This window comes from Melospiza melodia, chromosome 5 (genome assembly GCF_035770615.1).
Source record: "Melospiza melodia melodia isolate bMelMel2 chromosome 5, bMelMel2.pri, whole genome shotgun sequence".
In the NCBI taxonomy this organism is placed as follows: Eukaryota; Metazoa; Chordata; class Aves; order Passeriformes; family Passerellidae; genus Melospiza; species Melospiza melodia.
In genome coordinates, this window is record NC_086198.1 from 79,704,214 (window position 1) to 79,719,930 (window position 15,717).

At 42.1% G+C, this 15,717-nt stretch overlaps 1 protein-coding gene across 2 annotated transcripts in view; it reads left to right on the plus strand.

Moving 5' to 3' along the window:
* The window catches only part of CRMP1 (collapsin response mediator protein 1), a 50,380-nt gene that overhangs the window by 19,008 nt on the left and 15,655 nt on the right, over positions 1-15,717 (plus strand). For both annotated transcript variants that reach the window (XM_063157615.1, XM_063157616.1), the window contains exons 3-7: positions 3,660-3,844; positions 5,322-5,486; positions 10,456-10,517; positions 12,113-12,193; positions 15,430-15,498. In XM_063157615.1, coding sequence (XP_063013685.1) covers positions 3,660-3,844; positions 5,322-5,486; positions 10,456-10,517; positions 12,113-12,193; positions 15,430-15,498 — 562 coding nt within the window. The remainder of the gene's footprint in view (positions 1-3,659; positions 3,845-5,321; positions 5,487-10,455; positions 10,518-12,112; positions 12,194-15,429; positions 15,499-15,717) is intronic.

The window sequence follows — 15,717 nt, forward strand, 5'->3', positions numbered from 1 at the left end:
TAATGATGAATAGACAGGCAAGATCTTAATTTTTAAGAAGTATTTATCTTTGCCCAAGGAGGCAAGTTCTCTATTTAGCACCCTGAGTTATGCCTGATGCCCTAGATTTAGACAATCCAAGATTTTTCGTTGTAAACTGTGCAAGAAGTCCTGCTCTGAAGTAATTTGTGAGGGCAGCCTGCTGTGAGATGGGGTTGGGTTCTTACTGTGTTCAGATGATAAATTTTGCAATCTAAGAAAGCTCTGGGTTTGTCTGATCTCCCAGCTTCTTCAGATGGAACTGCCCATTGTGTCTGAATATTTAACATCATTGTTAAATGTTGCTCAAGCTTGTTTGGAGCTGGACCTTAAAACTCAGTCATCTGCATTTCAGTTGATGCTACAACTTTCCAGCTGCAGATCCTGCTGATAATACAGAATTCTAACACAGAATGGAGCAGACACCAAACCACTCAGCCCAGAATAGGCAGTAGTGTCCTGGTTTTACCAGGCTATAAAAGATCTGGGTTATTTTTCTCACTCTGAAATGAAAAATGATTGGAAAAGAGAGGGTTGGGTTTCTCTTGCAGCCTAATGAAAGATTTGGGTCTTTTAATGCAGATCATTCTGCAGAGAGGAGAGCAGATGTAACCTTGAGTGTGTTTGAAGATCAGCTATAGTTTGGAGGATGGTCGATGTTTCTTCCTGCCAATCAATGCTCAAACTGGCTCCCTAGGTACAAGGAGCAGCAGTGCATGTGGATTTTTCCTACCTGAAACTTAAGCCCTGCACACTCAGATGGCAGCTGAGAGGCAGTTCTCCATTATCTAAATAGTATTTTAAATATTTGGTAATTTAAATTGACATATAAATAATGGATTTTGCCTACATCTCGCCTGCCTGGGTAATCACATGAGGAAGTGAGCCCTGTGCCAAGTGACAGGTCATGGTCTGGTGCTTGCTGCTCCATCCCTGCCAAGGGGAAGGGTTGGGTCCCTCTGGGCTGGAGGGACAAACAGTGGCAGGATGGGGGACTGGGGGCATGGTCTCCAGAGCTGGGCAAGCGGTGAGTCAAGTTAGGGGGCACCTCAGATGCCTAAAAAAGGTCAGGGCTTGATAACTGCAGAAGCATCACCACAGAGTTCTGGGAGAGGTTTTCAGCTTCCTTGGATGAAGCTTAGGAAGAGCTGAAGCCTGCTGGTTTTTGTTGTGCTTTAATCAGCTCACGTACAACAGAATTTCCCAACTTGTTCGACTGAAAATGGCAGACAGCATCAGCTTCTTGTGGGTCTGAGTTTTCTGGTTGCTGACATATGAGGAAACCAGCTCAGTCATTTGTACAGTGTCTAGAATGCAGTTATCTGCCCTATTGTATTTTTTCACCCACAAGTAATAGAACTCCATTCTTACTCACATGTGCTTTGCATTAATGAGTGAGCAATTCAGGAATCCTGTCACATTATCTGTGTTCTACTTGGACAGAATAAAAATAACCTTGAGCAGCAGTGAAGATCAGACTTCTCCCAGCCTTAATCTTGATGCTAGGGCAATAGATGAGACAGGTTTCTGACAGAAGTGCAGCATCATCCACAAAGGCCGTTTGGTCCCATGTCACTTCAACATGGATGATTTCAGCTGAATAAGATGTTACTCAACCATACAATGAAAATAATGAGCATTGAGTCATCAAAAATCTTTAACATATAGGTAGCACACTTTCACTTTGTTAGGACATGTGTCTTCTTGAAGAGGAAATTGGTAGATACTGATTGTGGAAGAAAATAAAAATAAATTGCCTTTTTTGTGAAGGTTTTCACCTTCTTGGAAGGTGTGTTAGTACTTGAAGTGCAGTTGCTCCTTGGATGTACTCAAAGGAGATGGGTCATAGTTAATTTTTTTTTCCCAGTTCAATTTCTTAGCCACATAAATGCTCTACAAAGGTGGAGGGTTGTTCTGATTAAAATCCTGGGGATAGATTTGACTAACGAAATAGTGCAACACCATTGCTACACGTGTCTTCCTAATTTTATACAGGCATTGAATCTACTCATGGGTGCAGTGCTTTATGGTATGCCTTTGTGAGGCACATTTTAAAACAGAGGAGCTGCTTGCAGCTGTTGTTTGTGCAATTGGATGTGCTGGGCAGCTGCTGGTGTTTGCATCCAGGTTGGTTCCCTGTTTGTCAGGGTGTTCTTCACACTGTGCACTGCACACAGGCTATGGCAGTGCTGCACATGTTGATGACTGTTAGGTGCCAGCTCTCATGAGTAAGCCCTCCTGGATTTGTTCAGTGCTGTGACCCCATCCTGGGATGCCCAAGAGGAGTTTGCCCATGGAATGGCTGTGCTTCCCTCCAACCAGAGCCCAGGGCGCTGCAGGAGATGAGTTGCTGGAGGTGACTTTTTGGCATAGCATATGAAACAAATTCTTGACCTCTTGGGGCTATTTATTAACTCTGCCAGTTTGGCCAGATTCCAATGTGAATAATTATCCCCCTTTTTTAATTTGTTCCCACTGGTTTTAATGAAGAGTTGTATTCACTTCTGGTTCTACCTTATCACAGTTGGCTGTTAATCAGTTGCTGTGTTTTGAACTGTAGGTGGGAGTTGCCTTTTAATATGAGGATACAGATTCAGCAGCTCAGATGTCTGAGGTATTTATTTAGCTGTGGATAAAAGCTATGTTATCCAGACAAAAGAAAATTAGGACCAAGGACTCTGTGTCTGTAATATAAGATAAACTAAATGAACTTTAACTACCTTACAGTTACCTCTAAGCCCAAATATATTGTGGTGGAACAGTGCAGACACCTGGCTTCCACATAGACCCCTCTCCCTGTTTGGTGCCATGCAAAGTAGACAATAAATTCTAGTCTGCCTTTAAAAGTTAAAGTTTAATTTATTTGCAATTGAGTCCATGAATAATAAAAGTATTTTGATCATAAGTATCTGGAGTTTGATATTGGTATGGGGGACAGATTAATATTTTGAATAGTGAAAAAAAAATCCTGCTTTGAAGACCTGAAGGGAAAAATACAGCAGCAGCTAATTATAATTTTTCCACACAGTTATGCAGAATGTTTCACTGGCTTTTAACTTCAAGAGGAGGATGAAGAATATGGGACATGGTAGATTAAACATGTTTAGGTCTCTTAGATATGTATTTCTGTATCTTAGGTTATTTAGATTTCTTTTTAAGGATACATTTGCATTGCATGATGACAAAGTAATTATAAAATTTTCTGCCTTTTCCTTCTGCCATGTATTTTTACAATTCCAGCTTGCTCCTGTATTTGATCTATGTTTTCCTATTTTCATTTAAGAACCTAGTATACAAAACTGGAGCTCCCAAGAGAGCACTAAGTGTACATAATTTGAATTGTTTAAAGATAGAAATCATATAAAAATAATCAATTTTTAATGCTGGTGCATTACAGCTCCTTTATTGGCCACTAGAGCCATGCAGAGCAAACAGAGCTCATGGCTCAGTGACTCAGCTCTCCTCTGCTTTGTTCTGCTGTGCTGGGCAGGGCAGAGGGAGCGTGTGCTTGAGCTTCACCTTGCCTTTGGGGACCCACCTCCTGCTGTGTGGGCCCAGGCTCCCTCTCCCTACATGCCTCAAAGAGCTTTGTCCTCTGTGCTTGTTCCAATAAAGTAATACTGGCTTTCCTTGCTGTGCAGGCAAATAGGAGAGAATCTGATTGTTCCTGGAGGAGTCAAGACCATAGAGGCTAATGGGCGCATGGTTATTCCTGGGGGAATAGATGTCAACACTTATCTACAGAAGCCCTACCAGGGGATGACTGCTGTTGATGACTTCTATCAAGGCACGAAAGCAGCACTAGCAGGGGGCACCACCATGATCAGTGAGTACCAGCAGAGCTGTCTCTGTGTGGGGATAGCTACAAGAGGCTTCATTCTAATTTTCTGAGATCTTCTGGAATGAATCTTCAAATTTCTGGGCACTGTGTTTGAGATCCATTCATCATTGTTAACCAGGGTTGGCCTGAAAATGAACCTATCCTCAGAAAGAAATACAAGCATGTGGAATTGTCTCTTGGATTTTCCTCTGAAATACAGAACAAGCATTGAGGGATAATGCATGTAATCTTGGGATTTTTAGAAAGCAGTGTAGGTAGCGCTGTAAGTATATGGCACAGAAAATCTGCTGTTCCCACCTACTGCCATTTCAAGAGCTTTGGAAATAAGAAGATATGCTTATGTATGAACTTGGATTTGGCAGCAGGAATTCAGGAAGACCTTAACAGAGATGTCTCAGAGGAACATCTTTGTTGGTGAAAAGAAGAGGTGTTTCTAGTTGTTAAAGACCCTTCTTCTGTCTACAGATGGTTGGACAAGGTTTATCTCTTTCCTTCTGGCTGTGACTTGACTTTGGTTAGATGTTGTGAGGCAATTGTTCAGGTGCCATAAAGTGTCTTAGCTTCCTTGTGGAGTGGAGTTTCCCAGTGGAGTTTTATTCCCACTGAATTGGGATGTGGATTTTTTTTATGGTGTTGCCTGTTACCCATATTCGGGCATCTGCTGAAAGACTCTTTGGCCATAGGCACAAAATGCACTGTTGTTCATTCCTTTAGTTAATAGTTTTTTTCAGTCTGTGTTCTTCAGTTGAGTATTCCTGTGCAGAGTTAGGCTTGCAGATGGCATTGGTAAGCCCATCCTGGTTTGTTTTTGTACTAACTGGCCCTGCAGAGAGAAGCACCTATGCATAAATAGTCATGTTTTTGTGTCAGTGGGTGGTGTGGCACCATTAGAGGCAGAAAGGCTGAGGCAGGGCAGAGGCAGGGCATTCAATGGACTGCATAGTGTGACAGTGTTTGTGCTCAACGTCACCCCTGTTCAAACCTTTGGCTGTATTCCCAGTTTTGGCTGCTGAGAAAACATTGAACATCTGCACTGATGTGTTGATGGGGCAGAGTGGGCCAGTTCAGAGACTGTGAGGCACTGGTTAATTGTTGTGCTTACTGTGAAATACACAGAAATGGACACATCAGACAAGAGCTACACTGAAGGCCAGAACCTGGGGTCTCTTACAGTACAGTAAGGGGAAAGACAAATGTTTCCTAAACTGTGAGGTGTTTGGGTCCCCCTTTGTGTGTCTATTGATGCTGCACCAAGCAGGTTGCCAGACTCATCTTTAGTATAGACTGTTCACAGAGTCTGCTGCACCTGGGGCAGCAGGACCTGGCTGACACCCCAGAGTTAGTCAGCACACAGACTGCCTCCAAGGCTGCTCCTCTGGCTGAGGTGCTGGAAGGCTGCTCACAGGGAAATCTGAACAGTGTGCATACTGTCCTGCTAACACACACTCAATCTCTTTTTCAGTTGATCATGTGCTTCCAGAACCTGGAACTAGTTTACTGACCTCCTTTGAGAAGTGGCATGAGGCAGCTGATACCAAATCCTGTTGTGATTATGCTCTCCATGTGGACATCACCAGCTGGTATGATGGGATTCGAGAAGAGCTGGAAGTACTCGTGCAAGACAAAGGTTAGTGAGTGAAATGCAGTAATATTTTTTGGTTTTATGGAAATATCATATGAAGGTGAAATTTTGGAATATTTTAATGAATGCATAGGCACTAGCTATGCTGACTAAGATTCTTCACTACCTTGAACTTGTATTTTCACTTGCTGCTGTGTAAAATAGACCTAAAATTTTGTGCATATATATGACTTTGTCCAGTACAGACATGGAAGATTAAGATGCTTACATTGTCATAAAGAAATTTATCACTTTATCCTTGCTTGTATATGTGGAAATAGGCTCAGACATTGCATAGGTAGGGTTTTTTTTTAAGGTAAAGACCAGTATTTAGGATAATCACCCCAGTCACCTTATATCCTCTATTTAATGAATGAAGAAAGTGAAATGTTTCAAAGCAGTGGTTCAGGTTTTAACTAGACTGAAAAATTTGATTCAGCTGCCTCCAATTAAATTCAAATATGAAGAGCACATGGGGCTGTGAAAATGTCACTACAGGCTAGATCTCATTTTGCAGCAGTGAATTGGAATAATTTACTTGCTGAGACTTGATTTTGTAAAATAAGACATGCCTGTATTTTTAGAAGATTCCAGTTAAAAAGAGATGCTAAAGTTTGGTATCTAATATTGAAAAAATGCCCTGATTTTCTCAAGTGCTTCTCTCTGCTGGCTTTCCCTGAAGTTACTAGTTACTAGAAGATGCCATATTTCAACACTTGCAAAAAAAAAAAAAGGTCACTTATTCAGGAATCTAAGACACTTCTATGGGTTTGACTGTGTTCAGTTAACAGGCCTACTATCCTGTGAGATGCTATAGGTTACCTTACCTGGACTCCAGCTACCAATTCAGAATAGCACAGATGAGACCTCTCCTAAATGCATTTCCACACATGCAAGCTCAATGTGGCAATCTCATATAAGGAGGGCACCTTTGTGGCACCAGATACCTCTGTGTGGGCAATGGAATCTAGCCTTCAGAAGATCCTAACTTAGATATTGTTCCTTGAAATTGTGCCTGACAGCTTGTATTTTCTTTTCAGAATCATATATTTTCACATATTTTTCATTTTATACATTCCTTGAAAACATATGGATATTAATTGGAATATTTTCTGAAATAGCATGTGATTTCCATGGGCAAATCAGAATGACTCTTCTCTTGGGAAACCTAAGTGATGTGTATATGCAGCACCCTTTGCAATTTGTAGAGCTAGTGTTGACTTGGATGTGAAAAGTTCTCTTTATAGGGAAAAGTACTATCAAAGTAGAAAAAAAGCAAAATGCTATTTTTGAGTGTTGTTTGCTGAGATGCCGTGGAGGTGCAGTCACCTGGGGGAGTTTATTCCATGTCACAGGGTGCTAACAGTACATGTGTTGTATAACCAGATTTTAGGCAACAAAACACTTCCATCAGCAAAGCTGCACATAATTAGAGAAACTGCAGCTGGTCTTACATAGGTCTCTAGTATAGGGGATTTTTACAAGGTGATGACATCTGTCAACACAGGCTGTGCTAAATCTGTGCTGTTTCCCTGCTATCAGCATTAACATGAATCTGCTGCTGTGCTTTAGCTGACTGTGCTCTCAAGACAAGTATATTGTGCCTTGTTTCAAAGGTTGGATATTATTTTCCAGAGCTCCCTGACCACAGATGGCTCAGCACTCCCAAATTTGCCCAAGGGTTTACATTAAAAGCCTGGTGCAGACAGTTAGGTTATTAGTTTTCTCCAACTATTGAAATGTGAGTTTTCTATGTAAATCTGACCTGCCTTTGAGTCATCAGGGGAAACAGAAATCTGTTCATTGGTTCCTGAACTGAGATTTATGATGGAGCCTTGGTGGCCTCTTCAGTGGTGGGAGCATTAGGAGGTCACCTTTGTTCTCATGTATATCTCAGGCAGGCAGTGTGAGTTACTCTCACATGTTGGAGACACAAGGTAAGGTTGAGTATGAACTCACAAGCACAATAGGAAATAATTCAGCATGGCAAGGCCTTTCAAATTAATGGGTAATATTACCTGATAATTGGAAACATTTAAGCCAGCTGGTGCAAATAGACTTGATGTCAGTGGAGTGACCCTGTTTTTCATCAGCTGGAATCTGGATTGAATTGGTTCTTGGCTGATTGTGGGTGAGTGAGCTGAGTGACAGGGCTCAGCTCATTGTGTTTCAGAGCTGCATGTGCCTAATGCAATCAGCATGAGTAACAGGGGAGCTCAGAGAGTGGCTGTTGAGGTGCCTTGTCATGAGGTATAATTGAACAATTAATCAGTTTTAAATCAATACAATGCTAATTTAAGGAGACACAGCCTTTGGAAGTGCCTGAAGATTTTGTAGAGCCAAATATTGATTATAAACACTCCAACTTGGATAATTTCAGCAGCTATTTTGGGATTGAGCTTCTTCAGTATATGCAAAGGAGCAGGAGCCTAAAATTGCTGACAGGGGCCTCACTGGTTACTTTGACTTTGTCACTGTTCAGAAAGTTCAGGAGTACACTGTAGTCCTGCCTAAAATTTGGAGAGGATTCTCTTGAGTACTGGTGTGAGAGCAAATAGGACATTAACAAGAACGTAGTGTGTAACAGATGTGAAGTATTCAGGTCAATAGGCCACAGACCAGGGCTTTTGAAAAGCTGCATAATTCCAATGAGTAGGTCAAGGAGCCAGGCCAGGGCAAGGAGTCTAATCTTGGATACCTGTGTATGTAAATTTGTGTAATTTATCTTGGTATCTGGTGTAGGTGCTCTCTTTGCAAGGCAGGATTGTTCACACCCTCTCTCCTGTTAGCTGTAAAGGCAGCCCCTGACATGCTCTCCTGCTGTGTGTGTGTCTGGTGGCAGCTGAGGGTGGAATGTGTGTTTACATGGGAGAGCTCTGCTTCTGCCCTGTAGTAAGGAGCAGGCTCAAGATCCTATGGCAGATTCCCTACTGGGCTCCCTTCTGCTTCCATTAATTTCAGGGAGAACATTAAACAGAGTGAGAGCAAAACTCAGTCATTTTATCAAGGTCAGAAGAGGGCCCAAGAAGATAGCAAGGCAATAAAAGAGAAAGGATGAGAATATATATTACTTGGGTCAGGGTGTGTGTTTTCTCCCCCCAGCAGTCAGGGAAAGCTGCCTTACCTCCTGCAGGACTGTGAGGCAATGAATGGTGGTGGATAAGGGAGAGCAATGGGTACCCCAGCCCTGGGCTCCCAGAGAAATCCCTGTGAGGTGTCAGTCCTGTGCCATCACTGAGGCAGTCAGCATGCCTTGGAGCAGGCCCAACATGTCCTCCTTTGTGGGGAGCTTTGTGTGGGCTCAGGCACCCCTGCAGGAAGGTGGCTCCTGGCTGCAGCTGACATCTGACACGTGGGGTGGGTTTTTGGGGAGAAAATTGAGCTTTGCTCTAAGGCAGGTGGGATGGGTGTGCTGGGCCTTGCTCCGGGCATGAGGCTGCAAGCATTGGCCCCAGGCAAGGCCCAGCCAAGCTTAGGTTTTAAAATAAGAATGTAATGAGTACTCTGAAATTGTAATGAGGAGTAGATGGAGGGATTACAGTTAGTAAAGGCTATATGCGTTTTCTGAACATGATAAATAGGAAATGGGAAAAAAGGATGGGTTTACAGGCTGACGGAGTTCCACCGTTCAGGCTGGATTTGCTCAGTGTGGAAGTCAGCAAGGAGGGGCCAGCTCCTGCTTTGTGTTTCTCTCTGAGCTGCCTGGACTTAGCAGGAGGACATAATGCCAGGCATCATTTCAGTGTTTTATCTTGCATGCATCCTGGGGTATTTTAGTCCTGTAATTGTAAATAAATGAATTCTGTGTGTGTGTGAGCAGTCATATCCTCTGCTTAAGGATGTATTTGTTCATTTTAGACTCAGGAAGAAGTTATATCTTCATCAGAGATATTTATTCATTTATTCATTAATGTAGACAACATGAACAATAGGAATATTTTCTTCTTGCCCCAGGAAGCACAGTTTTCATCACAGCCATTTTGAAATGCAGCATACAGAGCTTAGGTAGCTTAGAATTTACTTTTTTTTTTAAGCTAGAAAACTATGATTCTGTTCCTTGGACCAAGCTGGGGATCTTGCCAGTAGACTAGAAAGTGATATGACACTAATATGAATTCATATGTACAGAAATTAAGAACAGAAGACATTTGTAAGTTGCATTCTTTAAGAATACAAAGCTGTGTAAATAACCAAATCTTTGAAATAAATAGCAACGCTTATGGGGATTTGAATACAGGAGGTTATTGACAACTGACACTCAACAGTAGCATTTCTTAGGGATTTCTGAAATTTGAAACTGTTGTCTTTCTTGGCTTTTTATGGCTGCCAGCATAAATCCTTCCTTCTTTGGAAGGCAGAAGAAGAGGTGTGGTGAGCTGCCTATAAAACTGGTTTCAGGCTTTGTTTCCACTCCTTCCCAGTGTCTACCATCAGCTAAGCTAGGCACTTTGGAGTGTAAGGTCAAGAAAAAGCAAGCCTGTATGCCCATTCAGATACACATTTCCTACACCTTCTCAGCAGTTTGGGGGAACCTAACCAGAAGTTTTGTCTACCAAAAATCACAGTTTAGATCAAGCTGAAATGCTTTCCTGAATATCTAAGGAAACTGTAAAAGAAAAACACTGATTCACAGAACCTTACACAAGGTTTTTTAAACTTCACAAAATTTATATGCTTGCTTTAGCCACCATTGCTTGGCTACAAGCAATCCTCTTTGCAGTGGTGGCTGGGTTACTCCAGGGATGAACACAGGCTACCCACAGCATCCAAAAAATTCCCCCAGTGTAGAGGGCATCCAGGCTTCTAGTCGTAGCAGCTGTAATGCAGCTGTGAAGCCTTGCTTGATTTTTGGCAATCACTAGTGAAAAGCCTAGTCCAGACATATTCTATTACTTACTTTTCCTGAAGTTCTTGTTCAAATACAATGTAAGAATATTCTTACATGGTAACACCTTTGAATTTTGTCTTGGAACAGGTGTGAACTCTTTTCAAGTCTACATGGCCTACAAAGATCTCTACCAAATGTCTGACAGCCAGGTATTGCTCTGAATGCTTTTCTTTGCTGTGATCTGTCCTCTCTCTCCTCATCTCCCAACATTTGAGGAGTTGCTGAGGTTGAGTCCCAGAGAAACACTCTCACTGGCTTGATTGGCTCTGGGAGGAATGTGCAGAGGTGGTTTACTCTCTGGAGGGTCAGTTCTGAGCTATGCAGAACACCTGTATGTGTTTCCTCAAGTGTATGACATTCACCTTGTGTAGCAATCTTCTGGTGTCTCCCAACATTGCAGCCACTCAGCTCTGCTCAGGATTTCACTCATTTTATTTTGCAGTAACCTTTTGAGGACTCTAGGTCAGAGAGGGAGAAAAAGATGAAGCACTCAAGGCAGTGGCAGTTCTGAGGCTTCAAGAGTTTCTTGGTAGTGTAAGCAGCTAAATGGAGTTGCTCTTTGGGGGAGGTGGCCTTTCCTCATTAGGGCTGGAGATAACAATGAGCTTGTTTGTCCAGAGCTCATTACAGATTCCAGACTCTTCAGCTTTCCCATCCATACATATCAGGCCACTGTAAATGGACAATGGCATCTGTTAGTAGTAATAATGTTTGCTTATTCAGTTGATAAAATGTTTCTTTCTTACTTATTCCCAGAGCTACTGCTCTTGGTCTCTTAAATAACTGTTGTTACACCTCCAATACATGTGGTTTTAATTGGAATATTGGACATAATAATTTATAAATATTCTCTGATAGGCAGTGCCTATTAATTTCAACTCCCTGTTGGAATTGCCAAGAGGAATACATCAAAATGTTTAATGTGTGGCTGGACTAATGGCTGTTACCTTGTTTAAATGCCCATGTTGCAAGCTGTATATTGCAGGCCATTCAATGCTGCCTGAAGTGCCCTAGTGCAAAAGTAGACACTGAAGAACCTTTGTCCTCCATATTTAATCTGTGTTTGAAAACTGGGGTTCCAGTTACTGAAGTCTGGTTTAAAAAAGGGACATATAAGCTGAATAGCTTTTGGAAAGGAAACTGTCTCAGTAGATGTGTGCTCAGAAATTACCAGTAAAAGGATCAACTACTGCCCTTCTTTAGAGATGGCTGTTGAATCTTAGAAAGCAATTAAAACCAAGCATGCTCTAGAGAAAATATTGCAACTTTTAATATCTGAATTAATGATGTTGCTGAAAGCTCAGCAATGATGGCTCTAAGAAGATGGTGCAAAATGCCTGCACTTCAGGAAAGAGATGTTTTAGCCTTACTAAAAGTGCCTGTAGTACATGGCAATAATTCTATTTTACATTTGCTAAAGCTGCAGAACTGCAGGGCTGCTAAACTTAGCCCTGCATGGGAGGGCAGGGGGAGGTGGTCCTGCAGTGCAGGGGCTGGGGCAAACTCTTGTCCCAGGGAAATCCAGCCCTGCTGTTAACCCTTTCTTGGTACAGCTGGTGTGTACAGGGGTGGGTACAGCACCAATCAGTGAAGCTCAGGTTCTGTGTAGAAAAGAGATAATTGGCTATTCACCAATATAATTACCAGCACAGAAGGTACAAAACTGAGGTGAAGAGAGAGGTCTGAGTGTTAAGTAATGTGTTTTCCTTATTCAGCAGTGTTTCCTTCTTTGTACTACCTGCAGCTTTATGAAGCCTTTACCTTTCTAAAGAGTCTTGGGGCTATTATCCTGGTCCATGCTGAAAATGGAGACTTGATAGCTCAGGTGAGTGAACCATCGTTTTTGCTTCACTTTGTGAGATGATAGATATTAGAGAGGAGAAGTTAAATAGGCCAGTCAGAGAATGGGTAGGAGGAGGGGAACTTCCTGGAAAGAGCTTTAATTGAACCTGATGCCTTGCACACTGTTGGTATAAAGCTTGGGATGAGAGAATGGGAGTCCTTTTGCAATAATTGCCAGAGCATCCCTGAGATAGGGCAATGATCCAGGCAGCTCCTTGCCTTGGAGGAGCAAATGAGGACTAGATAAGGAGGGCAGAAGGAAGCAAGAAGATTTCTTCTGAATCCAGCAGATACAAGTGAAGCAGAATAATGTAAAGCCTTGTTCAGAGATTTTGGGTACAAAAAGAGGATCTGAAAGAGTTATATTAAAGTCTTTTGCTGCAGCTATCAGCATAAGCAACACAGTGAGTTTGGAGCAGGTATTAAAGCTCACAGACCTATTTATTTTTGAGAATATTCTTATAAATCTCTGAAGTTTGAGAATAAAAACTACTGTGATCTTGTAGACATTTCAAAAATGTGTGTTTAAGTATAATCCATGCTCTTAGAAGATGCATCTCGGGATCAGGAAGCTGGGTTCAAGTTCAGAATGTTTCATTAGAGTGCCCTGCATCTCCAGTACAGTCCTTGCAGGTCGGTGCCATGGGAGCTGCTGTCCTCCCACTGGGCTGTACCATGGCTCTGATCAGTGCCACAACACACTGAAACATGGAAAGAGGCAACCCAAGGACAGCAGCTGATCGTAGACCTCCCACTGGGCTTTCAGAGGCCAGGATCCCCCTCTGAAACAGAAGGGGCAGGTTTGGGTGGGTGTTGTTTTGATGCTGCATTGTGACAGATGAATCTTTGAAGGCTGTTGCAGAGATGTCTCACTGCCCTGATCTCTCCTACATGCGTCGAGCCCCTCTTAGGTCAGTGAGGCTCTGAGTGAGCCATCTTATTTATCTGCTGAGCTGCTTATCTGCTGGCTTATCTGCTAAGGACTGGGCTGCAGAGCTGACAAGGAAATTACAGCAGCTAAAGCTGTCTTTGAGATCTGGACAAGGCAACCCACCTTGTCTCACGTCTAAGGGAGAATGTCAAGGGAATGTTTGAGCTGTTGGGCGGTGTGTAAGAACTCTTGCCTTGGGTGTATTTTGTTTTTTCTTCTGGGGAAAAAGCACATCTCCATCTGCCTGATTAGAATTTACCCCCTTTGAGATCTGCCTTTCATTTTAACTTTGAACAGAATAACCACTGGGATCAAAAGTTACTAGTGAGGAGTCAGCAGGCACATACAGTGTGGTTGTGTCCTTCCCCCACTGAGACTAGGTGACAACCCTCATTTGAGTTAAAGAGAGGAAAAAGCTGATTTCTCATAGAGTTTAGCATGAATAAAAACTACTAAATACATAATTTATAGCTTTAATACAACATAAAATATCTAGTAGACTTAAAATGACTATTAATAAACATGATTAAGTCAATATTACTGTAGGAATGGCAAAATAAAACAAATCAAATGGCATCTCTGGTGTTTTGATACATTACCCATTAAAATCAAGGCGCACTCATGGTATTGCATATTTCATAGAAATCTATTTCAGATTTCTATTTTGCTATTTCATTTTTCTCTGATCAGCCTTAATATATGGCCATCAAATATGAACAACTAGGACAGAAAAATTACTAGGAAAAGAGGAAGTAGTAAATAAATGTAAGTTATGTTATACATCAACATATTTGTTCACCATTGCCACGTTTCATAAAATCAGTCTTTCTCTGTGCTTGTATGTAGAAGAATTGTTTGGATAATGAAAACTTCCTGCACATAGGTTTTTTAGGACTGTCCTGTGAAAATACAAATTTGATCTTGTGAAACAAATATTCTAGTGAATTATCTATATGGTAGTTAAATAGCACTATCAAGTCCTCTTACAGGGGGTAATTTATCATATGATCTGATTTTATTACTTCCTTCAAGATGCAAATCTGTCCTACTTTGGGTATCTATTCTGTGCCAATATGCTATTTTTTCACATGGCTATAACTTCATTTTATTGCTGTATTTTAATTATCTGAAGTCTTTAACTGGCACTGTTTAGAGTCAGTGCATTAATGATCCAGAGCAGCTGTTTTTAATAATACCTATGAAACCTTATGTTTTTCTAACCAAAATGTTCTTACACAGTCAGATTAATGCATTCCTGTTAATGCCTCTTCAGCCTTGATTGATTGCAGTGAAGGCTAAAGTATATATGAATGTTGACTTTTCCAGTTTTACCAGAGTATGTTGGTAATGTGTGAGCTTTTCACCTTCAGGGACCTGGGATCAGATATTTATTAGTTGACACATTCAAGTATGTTCAGTAACTTCATCCTGGGTCTCTAGGGGACATTTCTCTGTGTCACAGAGCCATTACATCACTGAGCTGAGCTCATTAGAGCCCTGTGGGCAGGCCAGGCCAGGTCAGGGCCAGAGGTACAGTAGCAGCTCTGGTCCCACTTCTGCACTGCTGTCAGGCCTGGACCAACCTCAGATGAAAAGGGGTTGACAACCAGTTTCTGCAAAATGGGAAATAAATTCCAGTAACACTGCTTGGCCTTAATTTTAGATTTAAAAAAATATTCTACTGCTATGAAACAGGATAGTGCAGATTATGTTTTGACAAGCCCCCATTGATCCTGAGATGGGGTCTTTGATCAGAACACAGTGCCCTTGTAACTGGAGACCACTGTTCTGTTTCACAAAAGCATAATTTTAGTGATTCACTGTTAGGAAGAAAGTGTTACAGAAAATGAAAGTGTCAGCAATGCTGAAGGTTTAAGAAAGTGCTTTGTGTGTTGCAACCACAGAGGAACTTGAGCAAGTAAATAGGGAATGGCAGGCTGTAAGTTCCCATAATTACCATTTAGTGTGTTGGCTGAAGCCCATTTCCTGGGCTGGTGTCGTGCTGTCAAGTAGGATTTCTGGGGGGCAGAGGAGGTTTCTGATGGTGCGGATCAATGGCTTGGGACACAAATATGCTCAATCACACAACAAAGAGCACTGCTGACTGTGCTGGTGTGGCATGGGAGCAGTTCAGAGCCAGTGTTTTCAGTGTTCAGTGGGCTTTGCAGCTGCATTTACACTGCCTCTGAAAGGGACAGTCAGACCATGTGGCTGCTCATCTCCCTGAGGGTGCTGGGTGCACAGGTCTCATCCTGCAGCTGGGTCAGCATTTATCCCTTCCATTGCAGGAACAAAAGCGTATTCTGGAGATGGGAATCACTGGCCCTGAGGGACATGCCCTGAGCAGGCCAGAAGAGGTAAGGCCAGACATCTGCTTCTCCCTTTGCCTTTTCCAGAATTATTCAAAGTCTGAAAAGTCCTTTCAACTTGTTTATTTGCCTGAAAAGTACTTGCTGCAGCAGGTACATTCCCTTAGTCCAGAGATGAGTGTGTACACTCCTTGCACACTCAGGAGTCTCACTCCTGCTGCCCTGGGCATGGATGTCCATGTATTTTTTTAAGTGTGACCTTTGTGT